This window comes from Urocampus carinirostris, chromosome 9, assembly GCF_059441175.1.
Source record: "Urocampus carinirostris isolate Australia breed hairy pipefish chromosome 9, RoL_Ucar_1.0, whole genome shotgun sequence".
NCBI classification, from domain to species: Eukaryota; Metazoa; Chordata; class Actinopteri; order Syngnathiformes; family Syngnathidae; genus Urocampus; species Urocampus carinirostris.
The window spans coordinates 41026990-41046417 of NC_142357.1; the positions used below are offsets into that span (position 1 = coordinate 41026990).

The 19428-nt window shown below is 40.3% G+C and overlaps 3 protein-coding genes across 4 annotated transcripts in view; 2 read left to right on the forward strand and 1 right to left on the reverse strand.

The window, feature by feature from the left end:
• hmgxb3 (HMG box domain containing 3) overlaps positions 1-8188 on the reverse strand; it is a 59727-nt gene extending 51539 nt beyond the window's left edge. For both annotated transcript variants that reach the window (XM_088343891.1, XM_088343890.1), the window contains exons 1-7: positions 8044-8188; positions 7236-7396; positions 6974-7148; positions 5138-5557; positions 4577-4711; positions 2008-2246; positions 723-802 (exon numbers count right to left, since the gene is read on the reverse strand). In XM_088343891.1, the coding sequence (XP_088200017.1) occupies positions 723-802; positions 2008-2246; positions 4577-4711; positions 5138-5557; positions 6974-7148; positions 7236-7375 (1189 nt within the window). In that variant the 5' untranslated portion in view covers positions 7376-7396; positions 8044-8188. The remainder of the gene's footprint in view (positions 1-722; positions 803-2007; positions 2247-4576; positions 4712-5137; positions 5558-6973; positions 7149-7235; positions 7397-8043) is intronic.
• Positions 8189-8310: 122 nt separating this feature from the next.
• Positions 8311-11037, forward strand: slc35a4 (solute carrier family 35 member A4). The gene is made up of 3 exons (XM_088344295.1): positions 8311-8536; positions 8593-8691; positions 10846-11037. Exons 1-3 carry the CDS (start codon positions 8522-8524, stop codon positions 11035-11037), a joined length of 306 nt encoding a protein of 101 aa, XP_088200421.1. The 5' UTR covers positions 8311-8521.
• A 43-nt stretch (positions 11038-11080) lies between these two features.
• On the forward strand, positions 11081-12311 carry LOC148360309 (putative UDP-sugar transporter protein SLC35A4). The gene has a single exon (XM_088344294.1). The coding sequence runs from the start codon at positions 11081-11083 to the stop codon at positions 12011-12013; it is 933 nt and encodes a 310-aa protein (XP_088200420.1). The 3' UTR covers positions 12014-12311.
• Positions 12312-19428: the final 7117 nt, after the last annotated feature.

The following is a 19428-nucleotide window of genomic DNA, read 5'->3' on the forward strand; positions in this document are numbered from 1 at the left end:
GGTCTATATCTACCAGCTAAGAAACATGGCAATAGTAACTATTTTAAGCATTTTAAAGAACTTCACCCAAAATTCAAGCAATTTCCTGACCTTGAAAACATAACATAAAAATTCAAGCATTTTTAAGGGTTTTGAGCACCCATACGAACCCTGCAGAGAGATAGAGAGAGATAGAGAGTACAAATGGAAAACAGTTTTATTTTATACGCAAGCACTATTTAAATGAGTCAAGGTTTTGTTTTGTTTTTTGACGCGCCTCCATTAAGTTGGACTTGTTGACTTATCGAAAGGAAAAGAGAGAAAGAAATAGAAGCCGGTTAGATCTGAAATTAGTCGATGCTTTTGTTTTGTTTTTAAACGCACCTTTGTTAAAAGCTTTGCTGAGTGAGAGAGAGAAAGGGGTGCATGATTTAGGCGGCACAACAAAGTGTGCGAAACACAAACTCTTCTCAGCGAGATGCAGAGGAACGCAGAGCAGGTGTCCAGTCATAGTACAATACGAAAGATGATATGAATTAGCTAATCTGCATTGGATATCTCAAGAACTGCTGGCCAATCGGCATAAACCTTGGCTGTTTCCTTCTTTTTATCTTGATTTTTATATTTTTTATATTTTTTTCCCGCAAAATAGTGAACCAGCGATAACTGTAGCACTAGGTAACGAGGCGTCTCTGTAAATGAAATGAGATCCAAACATTCATTTCAAAAAAGTTTGACTTTACCTGTTCTGAAGCCTGAAGGTAAGATGGGTACCACAGGCCTATCCATGCTTTTATTTTTGAGAGGCAATCTTTTGTCATGCCTATAAAAAGACCAGAGAGAACAGAAATAATTAATTATACAGTAATTATCTTTCTCTTTTTTTTCTTTTTTTTTTAAGTAAATGAATTAAAGTACAGCCCTGGGATACAGCATCCCCACCTTAAAATGTTTCCCCGTTACAGTGAGAAATACTATGTATTTACTGACTGAAATACGTATTTTTCGCTAGACCTAAAATGTATAAAAGTTGTGTATGATAAATTATGTCTCTAAAATGCCTGCATGCTATTGGTCAGCATCATATAAAATCTTTTTCTATTTTTTGCGTCACTGAATCATGAAAATGCCAAAATGCTATTGGCTGAACTACCTCCCACAATGCCTTTCTGCAAATTTGCGATATTACCCTGTATTTTTGTACTGTATTTATTTGCTATGGATCCAAAGTGATGCTAAAGGGAGACGCGAACCTGATAACCATGGAAACAAAGCTTGAGATAATAAAGAAATACAACCATTTGCCTCATTTTTGCAGACGTGTTGCGAAACGTGGCCACAATTTCAAGCATTTACAATCACTTCACCGGAAATGTAATCCCTTTTTAAAGGCAACATTTAAATTCAAGCATTTTCAAGGATTTCAAGCCCGCGTAGGAACCCTGTATGAGGGAATGGGCGCCCCGTTGTGTCCATAAGTGGAATTGCAAATAATAAGCAGAGGTGGGTAGTAACAAGTTACACTTACTTGAGTACGTTTTGTAACATTTTGTACTTCTAGGAGTATTTTTATACCACTAAACCTATTACTTTTACTTGAGTAGATTTGTGAAGAAGAAAGTTCACTCTTACTCCGCTACATTGAAGCAGTTACTTAAATCCCCTCCATATAAGTTTGTCTATCTCTGTTAAGGCGCATTTTATTTTGTCAAAGACTGATTCTGAAGTGAGAGTACTTTTACTTGAGTAAGTTTTGTGAGCTTTTGTACTTCTAGGAGTATTTTTATATCACTGTACCTTTTACTTTTACTTGAGTAGATTTGTGAAGAAGAAAGTTCACTCTTACTCCGCTACATTGAAGCAGTTACTCAAATCCCCTCCATATAAGTTTGTCTATTTCTGTTAAGGGGCATATTATTTTGCCAGAGATCAATTCTGAAGTGAGATTACTTTTACTTGAGTAAACGTTTTGGCTACTCAACCCGGGATTGATGTCGTATCTCGGGGTAGAACTGTACATCACCTCACCTCATTCGCGGTTGTATGGGCTTGAGGCTTGTTTTCTCCGACGACTGTCTGCTGCCCCCTGCTGGCTCTCCAACGGAAGCCGGTTTTATCCCTCTCAAGCATCTTTGCCCTTCTTGTTTCGTCTGACTGGGTCTGTTTTGCACAACTTCAGCATTCCCGTCTGGTTTTTCTTCTTGTTGGGAGTCTTGGCAACGCAAAGCTGGCTTGGTGGCTACATTCTTCTGTTGGGGTTTCTTGGCCTGGTGAAGCAATCGGGAAAGATATATTGGATCGTCACTCATGGATGAATTATTACTAACTATTTATGATGATGCATACGATAGTTGTTTCAATGACAAATAAAATAGTTTCCTACAATAAAATTGAAAATGCTTTTACTTAATAGCAGCTGTCATCTGACCCTTTCAGAACGAAAGGACATTGGAAAAGGATTGGTTTATATTGGATTGTTCGATCACCGGTTCCCAAGTTAGAGCCGATAAATTGGTTTATCAATGTATATTTCTTCCGTAGATGTCTAGAAAGATAGATATATGTCTAGAAAGATAGATGGATGTTTAGATGTCTAGAAAGATGTCTAGATAGATGTCTAGATAGATTGATAGATATCTAGAGAGATGGATGTCTAGATAGATTGATATCTTGAACATAAATATATATATATATATATATATATATATATATATATATATATATATATATATATATATATATATATATATATATATATTATTAAATTATTATATATATCTATTATTAAAAATTAATGCAAAAAAGGACAAATACATTTGATATACTTGTGCCTGTATCTCTCTCTATCTGTCTATTTGTCTATCTATCTATCTCTCTACCTATCTATCTATGTATTTATCTATCTATCTAGACATCTATCTATCTAGATGTCTAGATAGATAGATATCTAGATGTTTAGATAGATAGAGATAGATAGATACATAGTTAGATACATAGTTAGATACATAGATAGATACGTAGATAGAGATAGATGGATAGTTAGATAGATAGATAGATAGATAGATAGATAGATGTCTAGATGTCTAGATGTCTAGATGTCTAGATAGATAGACAGAGAGTATAGTATATCAAATGTATTTGTCCTTTTTTTGCATTAATTTTTAATAATAGATATATATATATATATATATATTTTTATGTTTTTATTTTTTATTTTAATCTACTGTTTTAAATCATTTCTATTTTTCTGATTTGTTTTTTTCCATTGGGTATTTTTTATTTTTTATACATTGTTTGCATATTTTCAATTTAGATTTATTTTTATTTTGTATGGATACATTTTCCAGAATATTTTTGTATTTTTTATTTCATTACATATATTATGTGGTATTTTTATTTATATTTTTAAAAAAGGCTTGTATATGTAACCTGTATTGTTTTGTACTAAAAAATAAAAAAATCATAAAATAATATGCGCTATGAAGTTACTTTTGGAAGATGCGCTTCAAGAGGTCCTCCTCCGTGGTATTTTTATATTTCTTTATTTAGGTTTTTCCTTTTGAGTGTTAGATTTCATGGTCTGCATCTTTTTACACATAATCTAACCGATAGAGGAGTCAGCAATGGAAGGCAACTAGCTGCTATTGGGGGCGTTAGGGATTCAGTGTTTTGCCCAAGGACACTTCAACACATAACACGGAGGAGCCGGGAATCAAACCTGCGACCTCTTGATTCCAAGACGGGCCATCTACCCCCTAAGCTAATGTCGCCAATGTTCATGCAACGTTCACTCAATAACTATCACATGCAGATTTTCTTGCGTTTTAAAATGTATTCTCTGTTGTGCCTGTATTGAAATATGTTTGAGGGGGGTATGTTTGTTTAATTAAGAAGTAATAATAATAAATAAAGGGAAGGAAGGTGGGCAGCACGGCGGCGCAGTGGTTAGCGCGTGTGCAGCACAGTTCTGAGGTCATGAGATCGAACCTCCTGAGCGGAGTTTGCATGTTCTCCCCGTGCTTGCGTGGGTTTCCTCCCACATTCCAAAAACATGCATGTCAGGTTAATTGGCCTAACTGAATCGTCCCTAGGTGTGAATGAGCGAGCGAATTGTCTGTCCATGTGTGCCCTCTGATTGGCTGGCAAGCGGTTGAGGGTGTCCCCTGCCCACTGCCCGAAGATAGCTGGGATGGGTTTCAGCACCCCCGCGACCCTACTGAGGATAAGCGCTGCAGATCATGGATGGATGGATGGAAGGTGGGCGGCGCAGTGGTAAGCACGTGTGCGGCACAGTTCTGAGGTCATAAGATCGAACCTCCTGTGTGGAGTTTGCATGTTCTCCCCGTGCTTGCGTGGGTTGCCTCCCACATTCCAAAAACATGCATGTCAATTGGCCGATCCAAATTGTCCCCTGGTGTGAATGAGAGAGCGAATTGTCTGTCCCTGTGTGACCTCTGATTGGCTGGCAAGCGGTTGAGGGTGTCCCCTGCCCACTGCCTGAAGATAGCTGGGATGGGCTCCAGCACCCCTCGCGACCCTACTGAGGATAAGCGGTGCAGATAATGGATGGATGGATGGGAAAGAAGGTATTACTCACAGCAGGTATCCATTTGCCACCAAGATGATTTCCACAGTCCGGACAGACTGTCGGCTTGTGTCGGGTGGCGTACATGAAAGAACAGCCGGGACCGGGACAACTCCCGCGTCCTCTTCGGGTATACGTCTTCGCCGCCTCGAAAATAATCATTTGCATACAGTTATAGTCTCGTATTTCTTATTTCTGCTTGGAAAATGAGAGCGATGAGTACCATCTCGTATGACGCCGCGAGTGAGAGAGAAAAGAAGAAAAAGAGAGAGAAAGACAGAGTGAACAGGAGAAAAAAAAGAGGGAGGAATAAATAAAAAAAAGAAGTGCGTCAGAGAGAAATGGAGAAATACGACCACAATTGTTTTGCAAGTGTTAACTGGCTTTGGTGACATCCGGTGGAAATATTTCAAACTACAGCTCATTTTCCTCTTGCGCTTCTCTCACTGTTGTCTTGCGGGTCGGATTTAAACCATCGGCGGGTCTGATCTGGCCCGCGGGCCGCCTGTTTGACACCTGTGCCCTAGATATTCTGGAATGTACTAATAAAACAATTGAGGCAAGGAGAATCACCTGGTTGGCAATGGTGGAGACCATCTGTGTCGCCTCCCCGCTTTGATTCGTTGTCAGGCCGGCCGAATTTCCCATCCGACTTGCAGTCACGAGCACGCAATTTCCTAAGGTGGCCGACGAAATCTGAGAGGAAGAAAGTTCTTTGGAAGTCGGAGATGCTGTTGTCATGGATGAAGAGCAGGATGGCTTTCCAGCGATATATGAGCCTTCTTCTTCTTTGGTCTTGCAACCCAAAGATCTCCGAGAAGCAGTTTCCTCGAAACCCCATTTGGATTTCTTTTTGGACCCGTTGCCGTCCGATAGAAGACGGTGAGATTCCAAAGAAGTCCCCGCCTGGGGATCGTCGGTCACCACCAAATAGTTGGCTCTCGGTAGGATTTTACGGAAGCCCGGAAGCTCTTCGGATGGACTCGGAGACGACTGGAAAATCGGAAAAGAAAAAGTTAGAGAAAACACAAGCAGAAGCTTGACTTTTCGTCGCTGATGATAAAATAGTCTCACTCTTGTCATAAATGTGTTGAAATGATCAAATCAAACTTCTTTTGTATAGCCTTTATTCACAAAAGTCTCAAGGGGATGCACAGACCACCACTGAAACATCCCCTGGTCTGAAACTTTGCAATGAAGAATGCTTTTAAAGCTAGGGTTGGTTTATTTCGCAGTTTTGTTTCAAATAAAGATGGGGGATATGATAAGAAGCTTGCTTGCTTTCAGTGATCCATCGATGGCCGATCATGTGCGTTCACTTTTATCAGTAAGTTTGTTGGTGACTATAGAGTCCTATCCTGGACCAACATATATTATACTGTCGAATTTAATGTTAAATTCGTTTTTATTGTGCTTCCAAGGAAGAATGCTTATAATACCAGGGTTGGTTTAGTTTGACTACAGAATTCTTGCATAAAAGATTTCTCAAACACCAAGGTTGGCCTATTTTGTCCGTTTTTGTAAAATCTCTCTCTCTCCGTGTCTCTCCGCCTCTCTCTTTCTTTCCCTCTCTCTCTCTTTCTCTCTCTCTCTCTGAGTCTCTCTGTCTCTCTCTCCGTCTCTCTCTCTCTTCAACCCCTTTTGTCCCACTCTGTCTCTTTCTCTCTCTCTCTCTCTTCCACCCCTTTTTCCCCACTCTCTGTCTCTCTCTTCCACCCCTTTTTTCCCACTCTCTGTCTCTTTCACTCCCTCTCTCTCTCTCCGTGTCTCTCTCTTTCTCTCTCTGTGTCTCTCTCTTTCTCTCTCTCTCTCTCCGTGTCTCTCTCTCAGTTTCTCTCTCTCTCTCTCTCTCACTCTCTCTGTGTCTCTCTCTTCGTGTCTCTCTCTCACTCTCTCCGTGTCTCTCTCTCCGTGTCGCTCTCTTTCTTTCTTTTCCACCCCTTTGTGGAAAGACCACTCTTTGGGAGACCACTCTGTCTCTGTCTCTTTCTCTCTCTGTGTCTCTCATTTTCTCTTCCTTTGTTGCTCTTTGTCTCTTTCTTTCTCTGTGTCTTTTCAACTTCTTTGGCTCTAACTTCCTTTTTTCCTTTTCTCTCTTTTCTCTTTCTCTCTTCCTAACCTTGGCGCTTTCTTTTCTCTTTTCTCTCCTTCTGTCTTTCTATTTCTCTTTGGATTTCTTTCTTCCTCTCTCACGACTTTTTTTCTTTTGTTTCTCACGCCCTCTCCCTCTCTCTCTTTGTCCCGCCCTCTCTCCTATTCCCTCCCTCTTTCTCTTATTTCTTTATTTCTCTTTTTCTTTCTCTTTAATCTACTCGTCCGGCTCCCGAGGGAACGTTTGTTCTACGGTGCAGGCCCCCCGAGTCCAAATGACTTTGACACCCCCGATTTCGATTGCGCTTAAACTCTTACCGTTTCGATGCCATCCTTTTCCAAGTCGGCCTTCTCCAGATAGTAGCGCTTCTCGGCCACGCTGAGCCTTTTCCAGTTCTCGCTGATTCGCTTGTTGATCTCCGACTGCGGCTGATTGGGCATCTCCCGCTGCATAATCTGATGAATGTCAAAATAGTACAGCAGGTAGGCAGACCTTTAAGAAGAAAAAAACACATTTTTTGTTATGATGCTGGCCGGATACCAGGTTGAGATCACGAAGAACATTCTGGTGGGACGTTACCTGGGCTTCTTTGGCTTTCCATCTCCGTCTTCCTGATTTTTGCGCTTTCGCTTCTTCGGGGAAAGTACGTCAACCTTGTTGCAGGCTTCATCCAACTCATCGTTTATGGTCACAACTTCGTAAAGTTCCATTTGTTCCATGATGGACTGGAATCTAGGATCCTTTGGGAAATTAGGTCTTTTAGAACACTGTTTAACCTTTTTTGAGCCAAGGCAAGAGGATGAGTAGCATGGAAACCAAACTTGATATTATCAATAAATTCAAAGAAGGCCTTCCTAAATAATTTGGTCATTACCATTTGACGACTGGGACTATTATTAAAAATAAGAAGGTGATAAAAGGGCCTGACATTTCTCAAAAGTGGAAGTTTTCAAATCCGTTTATGCCGAAACTGCTAGCTCCTCCCCCACTGCAGCCACCCATTAACTCCACTGTACCAGCTCGAGTCATGTCAGGTAAATCAAATGTAATTGTTACTTTACATGTATATTTATGCATAATATAATTTAATCATATACGCATAGTTTTGATTTAACTTCAGATGCAGGCATTTTGAACATATATGGATTTAATAAATAAGAAGAAAATAAAACCAGGCCACCAGTAAGCAAATTAAATACTTTGAGTAACTTCGGTTACAGACACGGTAATTTATACATAATATTGTCAAAATATTGTCCGAAAAGAATACTTAAATGGGCGTTAACAAGTTAAAATAAGCGTTTTAACGCAGCGTTAATGGCTTGACTGCATACTGCCAGTAATCCACCGCGTTGTCCAATGAAATGGCGTCTTGTTGAAGTCTTACCTCGAGTGGCCCAAGCGCTTTACGATGCTCTTAAAATGATATAAAATGGAGGTAAATGTCCAGACATTGTAAAAAAACACCTAATAATAGTGGTTGAATGTAGTTGGTAAGGTTTTTGTGGGGATTTATGGTCGCTTCGTTTGACATCGACTGGCTAAAAAATGGCGTTTATGCTCCTAGGCTCTTGACCAATGACACGCGTTCATATAAAAACGTTAGCCAATCGTGTCCGATGTGTTTGACATGTGACAGTGACATTTTCCGGTATGGGTGACAGGCATTCTTGTTTGGTCTTGAAACTAACTGATAAAGTTGATGCAAAAATGTAACGAAACGTTTAATTTTCAATTCATGAGAGCGTTTTTGTGTTTTATGACAGTTTATATTTGGATTAAGTGAGAAGGCATGCTCAGACATGACTAATCGCATGGGTTAGTGTAGGATAATTAATCGAGAACTGATCTACTCGATTAAAAACATGGCGGATGATAAGGTGAGTAGTGTTTAATCATAATGACCCGTTAACACAAAGCGACTGTCTTTTTTCAGGATCCCGAGAAACAATTAAAAGACCTGACACAGCTCAAAAATCAGTTGGAAGAGATCCAGAAGCGAGTGGAGAACGAAATTTCTGCTGGAGTTCCTCAGGTAAATGGGAATAATTAGCTAATATTCTCAACCAGGTTACAGTCAGGTCATAAAGTGAATAAAGGAACCAAACCATACATTTTACATTAGCATTCAAAATGATGCACGAAAAGACAAGCTTCATTGATTTTATTTTATTACTTTTATACAGTAAACTGGTATATGACATAAATGTGTTCTGAAAAGACTGCCGTATAGCGGGGTAGAGAAAACTATGCTAATTCCTTCTGAAACCCCGGTATCCCAGATAAAAACACGAATCAACAAAATAGTTCATAGTAAATGATACCTATTCGTAATATAAGTAAATAAGATTAGATATCAGCTTAAATGAAAATACACATGAAAAGGAAAACTGAAGTTTTATTTACCTTTGGATTAATGAGACTTGAGATGGTGGAGTAGAGTAGCGGGTGAATGCAAGGGAAGAAGAAGCTGACGGCGGATTAAAAATGAAACCGATTTTACACTTTCTTCTTGCGAGGAAGCAAAGACTTTGTTACTTTAACCGTTCCCTTATTCTTAACAATAGTCCCGATATTGATAAGTTAAAGCAACTGAGGGTAGCAACTTGTGTGCGCGCCTTAGTATTTCGTGATGATGACCAGCTTTATTTCCATGGTTATCATGTTCTAGCTTCTCTCTTTTGCATTATTGTAAGCTTTAAACCACCTAGTAAATAACTACAGTACATTGAATATGGTACAGAATTGTATCACTGATTTTCCAAGTCTTCACAACGCACATGAGATTCTGAAGTGAGTGAAGAAAGAATAAGGCATTGTGGGCGGTAGTTCGACCGATTGCATTGTTAGCGTTTTCCTGATGCTAGGCCTCAAACCAAGCAATAGAAGACAAATTATTTTTATGGATCAACAGCAGATAGGCATCTTGGAGACATAACTTGTGATTGCACAAACGCCGCAAATATTTTTGGGCACGCAAAATAATTAGTTGTTAATGAAGTATGGTTGAGTAAATGCCCTAAAGAAGGAACGAAAAAACATTGTATTCTATACCGCAAAGTGAAAATGTTATATCCTAGTGGTCTAATGTATTTTTTGAGCAGAGTTTCTGGGGATAAAAATATCCTTGTACTGTTTTTTTTTGTATTCAAATCTCAAACTATAAAGCAGGGGTTCAGGAACCTATGGCTTGAAACACAATAAGACGACTAATCTCAGTATTAAGGATTGATCATCAGAATATATAACCTAACAACACTTTAAATTAAGTTTATTATATATCTACTTATAACATTTGTTGCATATATACAGTATGACATAGTTGTTTTCCATCTGCCATCGGTATGTACCTGTATTGACTCATCTTCATGCATGCATTGTTTGCTACAATCCACTTGAACTTCTTTCCAAGAGGCTTTTAATGTACGTTTACGTTTTGTAGCGTCATCCATTTTGTTTGCTTCTTTTGAATATTTCTTCTGGGGCGGAGGTTTTGGCTCGATTCCTAACCACTTCTCCATTTTTGTTGTGTTCTCTGTGCGTCTGCTACGAGCCACGTGAACTCCTCTTACCACGATGCTTTTAATGTACTTTTGCGTTTTGTAGCGTCATCCATTTTGTTTGCTTCTTTTGAATATTTCTTCTGGGGCTGAGGTTTTGGCTTGATTCTTAACCACTTCTCCTTTTTTCTTGTGTTTTCGGTGCGTCTGCTACAAGCCACGTGAACTCCTCTTTCCGCGATGCTTTCTATGTACGTTTACATTTTCTGGCGTCATAACTTTTGTTTGCTTCTTTTGAATATTTCTTCCTAACCACTTCTCCATTTTTCTTGATTTCTCTGTGCATCTATTTTGGAAAAGGATATGCAAATGCACGACCTTAGAACGCTCGGGAAAGTCCGGAAGCACGAAGTTACTCGATGCGGGCTTCTGATTGGCTGCCGAGTATGAACAATACCAAACGAACTGAAACTGAAATTCCGAAATTTCCTAACCGAACAAAGATTTTGAAATCAAAATAAAGCAACCGTTTGACTTAAAAGCATAATTAAATACATTTTTTTTAAAAAACGAAATATATATTTTTTTGTTTTCTTGAAAAAGATGTCGGCCCCGGGCGTCCGGGCAGACCTTATTTCGGACTTTGGCGTACCCCTCGGTCTATGGTAAGTCTGTATTTCCCCTTGCAGGGCGGCTCGGTTTTGGGATCCCCGTTCCTCAAGGGCTTCCTGGCCGGTTACGCGACGGCGAGGTTGCGATCCTCCGCCATCTTGGGGGCGCTGTTGGGCACCCTCACCGGCATGTACGCCGCACAGAACTATCACGTTCCAGACATCGAACGGACCTTCGGAGATTTCCTCGACAACTTGAAGAAGAAGTAGTTTGGAAGGTCGATTTCTAACGTGAGATTTCGGTTTGCCTGTCATGATCGCGATCCAGAGCGAAAAGGGGCGGGGCCTGGCGCCGACGATTCGGTGGGGCGCCCTCTTGTGTGCGATGGTCCTCATCGCTGGGTCTCACGCGCCGCTCATCGCTTTGAGTAAAGTAGAAGGTCAGGTTCCTTTCCATCCCTCCTCGTGCGTGGTCCTCATCGAGGTTTTTAAGCTTTCGGCGACTTCAATCGTCCTTTTAACAAGCGGGAGAGCTTCGTCCCTGCTCGCCCGAGCTTCTCCGGTTCTCGCGGTTCCTTACGCCGTCCCGGCTGCTCTCTACGCCCTCACGAACAACCTGGTGGTCCTGATGCAGGCCCACATGGACCAGAGTTCTTTTCAAGTCCTCAGCAACCTCAAAATGGCCGTCACGGCCGCGCTCTACTCGTCGTGTCTGGGGAAGAAGCTCCGAGGACGTCAGTGGATCAGCGTGGCGCTCCTGATGGCGGCGGGGATGATCCACAGCTACTGGAGTTTGGAGGGTGAAGGTGAAGATCAAGGGGGGCTTCGCATCACAGTTTGGGGGAGTTTTCTCCTCCTGGTCTACTGTTTTGCTTCCGGACTGGCGTCGGTTTATACGGAATGGGTGCTGAAGAGGCAGCGGCTGCCGCTCAGCCTGCAGAACTTCTACCTCTACGTTTTCGGCGTGCTCATCAACGGGGCGTCCGCCTTGGCGGCGAGGGATCGGGACTTCCTGGAAGGGTTCTCCTGGCTGGTGTGGGGCACGGTGGCCGGGCAGGCGGCCAACGGGCTGATGATGTCGGTGGTGTTGAAACGCGGCAGTAACGTGACGCGACTGTTTGTTATTTCCTGTTCGATGCTGGTCAACGCCGGGATTTCCTGGGTGGTTTTGGACCTGCGGCTTGGTTTTTTCTTCCTGGTACCAGTCACCATGGTCGCGTCGGCTGTTTTTCTTTATTACACATAGAAGTGTCTTCGCTTAAAAGTATTCTTAGGTTTAGCCAGTTTTTTTTTGCCTTAAGGCTACATTCTTTGTGATGATGAGTGAAGATGCAAATTTCATTGTACATTCACTGGACAATCCTATATTTGGGCCATTCCTGTTATTGAAGTGCCAATGGAGTCCCAGTGATATCAAATACCGTATTTTCCGCACTATAGGGCGCACCGGGTTATAGGGCACACCCCCCAAAAAATAGTTTTTGGTCCTATATCTTCCATACATAAGGCGCACCGGATTATAAGGCGCTACAATGGGAACGTGGACAAAACAGTCAGATGGTTCAGTCCAACTTCTTACCCCCTTAACATTCCCAAAACTTGCAAAGAAGCAAATACGTGTCGTAGACACGTGCGGATGCGGTGTCTGTACGATGTCACTCAAATGCATCGTTCCATCGTTCGGAAGGTTAAAGTCTTGGGATTCAAGAAATGCCAACCATTCCTTAGTTTCTATTTTCTTTTTCGCTCGCAACTTTACTGTGCATATGACAATAATAATAATAATAATTTCCTTTGTATTGTCATTCTTTGTAACAATGTACACAGAACGAAATGTCGATACACCTGACCCGTTGTAGCGAGTCGATGCATGTCTCGGCCGAGGCGCGAACTAGCGACCTCCCAGTCTCAAAGCGGGCACACTACCATCTAGGCTACTGAGCTGGTAAAACGCTTGGAATTGAGTTGAATTTAAAAAAAGACCCATCACAGAAACATCAATATCACTCTGAAACAAGATACTGGGAAAATATATAGCCGGAGTAGCTCACCGAAGTCGTTGTGTTCAATAATAATGTGGAACCATGGTCCTCTTATATCCGTGAGTGTAGTAAATCCAGGAGAGTAAAATATTTACAAATACAGTACAGAATAGTAAAATACTGTTTTCTCTATGCCGTCAACCCAACATGCTATTCACATTCATCTTTTTCGACCAATTGCAGGCTTTGTTTTGCCCCTTTAGCGTATGCGAGCCTGTAAATGATATAAAGGATCCGCCCCTTGACCTCCGAATAACTTTAGCCAATAGTGATCCATTCAACTGATGATTGACACATATTTTTCGGCCAATTGCAGGCTTTGTTTTGCCGCTTCAGCCAATGCCAGCCTGTAAATGATAAAAAGGATCCGCCCCTTGACCTCCGAATAACTTTAGCCAATAGTGATCCATTCAAATGATGATTGACACATTGGTTAGCCAATGAAACGCCGGTATACAGGGAGTGCAGAATTATTAGGCAAGTTGTATTTTTGAGGATTAATTTTATTATTGAACAACAACCATGTTCTTAATGAACCCAAAAGTCTCATTAATATCAAAGCTGAATATTTTGGAAGTTGGAGTGGGGCTTTTTTAGTTTTAGCTATTTTAGGAGGATATCTGTGTGTGCAGGTGACTATTACTGTGCATAATTATTAGGCAACTTAACAAAAAACAAATGTATACCCATTTCAATTATTTATTTTCATCAGGGAAACCAATATAACAGCTCAACATTCACAAATATACATTTCTGACATTCAAAAACAAAACAAAAACAAATCAGTGACCAATATAGCCACCTTTCTTTGCAAGGACACTCAAAAGCCTGCCATCCATGGATTCTGTCAGTTCTTTGATCTGTTCACGATCAACATTGCGTGCAGCAGCAACCACAGCCTCCCAGACACTGTTCAGAGAGGTGTACTGTTTTCCCTCCTTGTAGATCTCACATTTGATGAGGGACCACAGGTTCTCTATGGGGTTCAGATCAGGTGAACAAGGAGGCCATGTCATTAGTTTTTCTTCTTTTAGACCCTTTCTTGCCAGCCACGCTGTGGAGTACTTGGATGCGTGTGATGGAGCGTTGTCCTGCATGAAAATCATGTTTTTCTTGAAGGATGCGGACTTCTTCCTGTACCACTGCTTGAAGAAGGTGTCTTCCAGAAACTGGCAGTAGGACTGGGAGTTGAGCTTGAGTCCATCCTCAACCCGAAAAGGCCCCACAAGCTCATCTTTGATGATACCAGCCCATATTAGTCCCCTACCTCCACCTTGCTGGCGTCTGAGGCGGACTGGAGCTCTCTGCCCTTTACCGATCCAGCCACGGGCCCATCCATCTGGCCCATCAAGACTCACTCTCATTTCATCAGTCCATAAAACCTTAGAAAAATCCGTCTTGAGATTTTTCTTGGCCCAGTCTTGACGTTTCAGCTTGTGTGTGTGTCTTGTTCAGTGGTGGTCGTTTTTCAGCCTTTCTTACCTTGGCCATGTCTCTGAGTATTGCACACCTTGTGCTTTTGGGCACTCCAGTGATGTTGCAGCTCTGAAATATGGCAAAACTGGTGGCAAGTGGCATCTTGGCAGCTGTACGCTTGACTTTTCTCAGTTCACGGGCAGTTATTTTGCGCCTTGGTTTTTCTACACGCTTCTTGCGACCCTGTTGACTATTTTGAATGTAACGCTTGATTGTTCGATGATCACGCTTCAGAAGCTTGGCAATTTTAAGAGTCCTGCATCCCTCTGCAAGATATCTCACTATTTTTGACTTCTCAGAGCCTGTCAAGTCCCTCTTCTGACCCATTTTGCCAAAGGAAAGGAAGTTGCCTAATAATTATGCACACCTGATATAGGGTGTTGATGTCATTAGACCACACCCCTTCTCATTACAGAGATGCACATCACCTGATATGCTTAATTGGTAGTAGGCTTTCGAGCCTATACAGCTTGGAGTAAGACAACATGCATAAAGAGGATGATGTGGTCAAAATACTCATTTGCCTAATAATTCTGCACTCCCTGTATAAATCCCAGCATACACTGCGGACGACTTCGCCTTCGGGGGAAAAGCGAGTCGGCGGCTGCTTGCCTTAGTTGCGAAACTTTGCGACTTAATATTGATCCATATATAAGGCGCACTGTATTATAAGGCGCATGGTCAGCTTTTGAAAAAAATTAAGACTTTTAGGTGCGCCTTATAGTGCGGAAAACACGGTAGTCTAATTTGTGTAAGAATGGGCTTATACAGATATGTATGCAGGATAACTTATTTTGAAATAAATGATTGTAGTATACCCAGTGTCTGAAACGCGTGAGAAAAGTTGCCTGCCCCATTTTTCACAACTTGAAACACAATAATAATAATAATAATAATTTCCTTTGTATTGTCATTTTTTGTAACAATGTACACAGAACGAAATGTTGATACACCTGACCCGTTGTAGCGAGCCGATGCAGCCGCAGCCAACAGAGGGCGCCGCCATTTTACCAATGTTATAAGTCTTAGGTATGACTCGGCCGAGGCGCGAACCAGCGACCTCCCAGTCTCAAAGCGGGCGCCTTACCATCTAGGCTACTGAGCTGGTAAGACGACTCATTGCAAAAAAAAAAACATTGTTGTAAAGTATTAAGGATTGATCATCAGAATATATAACAGAAAAACACTTTAAAATGAAGTTTATTCTAAATCTACTTAGAACATTCATTGCGTGTATGTGTTCCATCTGCCATCAGTATGTACCTGTATTGACTCGTCTTCATTCATGCAATGTTTGCATTGCGTCGTCAAGTCCCATTTATTGATGACGCCCTTAATCACAAAAATGTCTCAAAGGACTGCACAGGATTACAAAGACACAATGACCTGATCTTAAACCAACATGCGGGCAAGGAAAAACTCAAAACCTCAGTGTTGAAGAAAAAAGAAACCCCCTTTCAGGATGACCAGGGTGAATGACATTTAGCATTACAGTACACAAGCATGGTAAACACTAGGTAAGATGTTGAAAATGTGTCCGGAAAGTGCATGACAGCAGCGACGCCCCCAGCCTGTAAACTAGTCCAGAAAGTCTATGTCGGCCACGACGCCGCTTCCCATCTCTGCCAGCTGGTCCATGCAGGCGTTCACATGCTTCAGGTCAGACGCTGCTATAAGCCACGTGAACTCCTCTTTACACGATGCTTTTAATGTACATTTGTTTTGTAGCGTCATCAATTTTTTTAGCTTCTTTTGAATCTTCTGGGGCAAAGGTTTTGGCTTGATTCCTAACTACTTATCCATTTTCCATGTTCTCTGTCGTCTGCTACAAGCCATGTGAATTCCTCTTTCCACGATGCTTTTAGTGTAGGTTGACGTTTTGTAGCGTCATCCATTTTGTTTGCTTCTTTTGAATCTATTCTTCTGGGGCTGAGGTTTTTTTTGTGTTCTCTGTGCGTCTATTTTGCAAAATGCTATGCAAATGCACGACCTTAGAACGCTCAGGAAAGTCCGGAAGCCCGAAGTTATTCGATGCAGGCTTCTGATTGGCTGCCGAGTATGCAAATTGCCAGACAGACCGAAATTTCAAAATTCCCAAACAGACATCGATCTAATAAGAAGAAGGATCCATTTAAGTCTTAACTGAATACAATCTAAAAAAGATAACATGTCTGCTCTTGGATACCTTTATTTGAGTATACAAGCCAATCACTTGTGCATTAGCGATATTTGTCCGTCCCACTCTTCAAACTATTCAAAAAGTTCCGCACGCCTTAAAAAATGTAATAGTATCCTTTCTTGAGGCCTATTATTCAATTCCAACAATCATTTTAGCGAAATACTAGTTCAGAATTTATCCGGCCCGTGAAACATTTTTTTTGTAAATCCTTTACGTTTGTAAAAAGAACGTATATTTGTGCAGTTATAGCGCACTCTAGTGGTTTATTCTCTGTGTGCAGTAATTTTAGTAGAAATGTGCTTGGCGCTGCGGAAATTCCGACTAAAGCTAAACATATGTAGTTTGGAAATTTTTCAGAACTACGTAGACCACAGGTGTCAAAGAGGCGGCCCGCGGGCCAGGTCAGGCCCGCTAAGGGATTGAATCCGGCCCGCGAGACAACACTCAGAGAAGCGCAAGAGAAAAACAAGCTGCAGGTTGAAATAGGTCCACTTGATGTTGCCAAGGCCAGGTGCCTCCAACAAAGACACTGTACTTGTATTTATTTATTTATTTCTCTCTCTCCCACCCCTTTTCTCCCACTCTGTCTCTTTCTCTCTCTGTGTCTTTTAACCTCTTTTGCTCTTACTTCCTTTTTTTCCTTTTCTCTTTTCTCTTTCTCTCTTCCTACGCTTCGTGCTTTCTTTTCTCTCCTTCCGTCTTTCTATTTCTCTTTGGATTTCTTTCTTCCCCTCCCTTCCTTTCCCCCTCTCTCACAACTTTTTATCTTTTGTTTCTCACGCTCTCTCCCTCTTTCTCTTTTTCTTTCTTTGTCCCGCCCTCTCTCCTTTTTCCCTCCCTCTTTCTCTTATTTCTTTATCTCTCTTTTTCTTTCTCTTTAATCTCCAAGTCCGGCCCCTGAGAGAATGTTTGTTCTATGGTGTGGCCCCCGGTTCAAATGACTTTGACACCCCTGACGTAGACCATAGTGCTTTGCGGCACTGGACAGCTAACATAAGAACATATTGTGCCTTCTTCCTATACAGTGGACGACCCGAGCCTTCATGGGGCCCCTAAGGAAAATGAGATTTGGGGCCCCTAATGACTTGATAATACCTACTAGAACTCCTTGCATGTTCTACTCCAAGGGTGGGCTTCTATTCGGAGTCGGGGGCCACACGGGACACTTCTTTTGAAATAGATTTGTTTCCTTCAATTTTTTGGGGAGCAAAATAATATATGAGGTCCCTGTTTTAAGTACCTCATTTGTTTATTTAGTTTGGAAGTATTACTATTTTTTTTATTATTATTTCTGAAGTCGGATTTTTATTAAAGTCCTGTAGTTTTTGTAGTGTTACTGTAGTTTTATTTTTGTAGTACTTCTGAAGTCGTTTTTTATGTAGTATTTTCCTGGTAGGATTGTATTGTTTTAGTTTCTTTCTTTGGAACTTGTATTTCGAAAGTCAATTTTTTTTTTTGTTCTATATCTAATATTTATTAGTATTTTGTAGTATTACTGTAGTATTATTTATTTTTAGTATTTTTGTCCTATCTCGGTTATATTTTCCATATAAGAATGTTTTATATCTAGTATTTTTGTAGTTCAATGTTACGGTAGTTTTATTGTATCGTATTTCTTTAGGACTGTTGTTGTATTTCGAAAGTAAATTTTTTGGGGGGGGGGTATCTGTAGTATTTTTGTGTTATTACCGTAGTATTACTGTAGTATTATTTTTTTTAGTATATTTGTAGTATTTCCATATAAGAATGTTTGTTTTGTATCTGTAGTATTTCTGTACTTCAGTGTTACTGTTTTATTTTTGTAGTATTTCTGAAGTCATTTTTATGTAGTATTTCTATAGTAGTATTTCTTTAGGACTGTTGTTGTATTTCGAAAGTAGTTTTTTGTTGTATATCTGAAGTATTTTTGTGTTATTACTCTAGTATTTTTTTAGTATTTTGTAGTATTACTGTAGTATTATTTATTTTTGAGTATTGTTGTCCTATCTCTGTTGTATTTTGTAGTATTTTCATATAAGAATGTTTGTTTTATATCTGTAGTATTTTTGTAGTTCAGTGTTACTGTATTTTCATTTTTGTAGTATTTTTGCTATATTTCCATAGAAGAATTTTTGCAGTATCGTTTTAGGTGTAGTTTGCAGTATTGCTGTTGTATTTTTGTAGTAACATTTGTCTCGTCATTTTTTATATACTATAGTATTTTTTAGTATTCCAGTAGGAGTATAAGTAATGTATTTCCCAAAGCAGTATTTCAATAGTATTTTTGTAGTATTTCCTTAGTAGCAATTTTGTCATATTTCTTTAGTATTTTTGCAATATTACTGTAGTGGTCTTTTTGTAGTATTTTGAAGTAAATCATTCTGCAGTAGTATTTTGTTATATAGTATTACTGTAGTAGTATTTTTGTGGTAATTCTATACTGTTGTGATAGCAAAATAATATATGAGGTTCCTGTTTTTAAGCATTAGATTTGATTTAGTTTTGTAGTTATTGTGTAGTATTTTTGTTGAATTTCGAAAGAAGTATTTTGGAGTGGACACACACAGTGACAATGTCGGCAGCACTCAGAGTGAACGGCTCTTGGGGGCCCCCTGGTGGTTGCGGGGTCCTAAGCAGCTGCTTAGATCGCTTATGTCTTATTATTATTATTATTATTTTAATGATTACTACTTATGATTTTTGTACAATATTTTTATAAAGTAAGCAATGATCACAACGTTTTTTTTGATGGCAATAAAGAGTATTCTAATTCTAATTTGTTCTCAAACGTTCTCTTGGGGGCCCGACTCGTAGATTAGGGAGGAAGAAAAAGAGAAAGAAAAAAGTTAAAGAGGGAGAGAGGAAGAGAGGGTGGGACAAAGAAAGAGACAAATGGAGAAAGAAAGAGAGTGAAAGAACATGAGAAATAAAAGAGATAAAAAGACAAGTGGTGAAAGAGGGGGAAAGACAGAGAAAGAAAGAAAT

What these genes read in the sequence shown, in the direction of transcription:
- slc35a4 (XM_088344295.1), top strand. An exon ending in TTTCTGCTGGAGTTCCTCAG is followed by an intron (nt 8,692 to 10,845) that starts GTAAATGGGAAT and finishes TTCCCCTTGCAG; the next exon opens with GGCGGCTCGGTTTTGGGATC.
- LOC148360309 (XM_088344294.1), top strand. Translation starts at nt 11,081, where the DNA reads ATGATCGCGATCCAGAGCGAAAAGGGGCGGGGCCTGGCGCCGACGATT.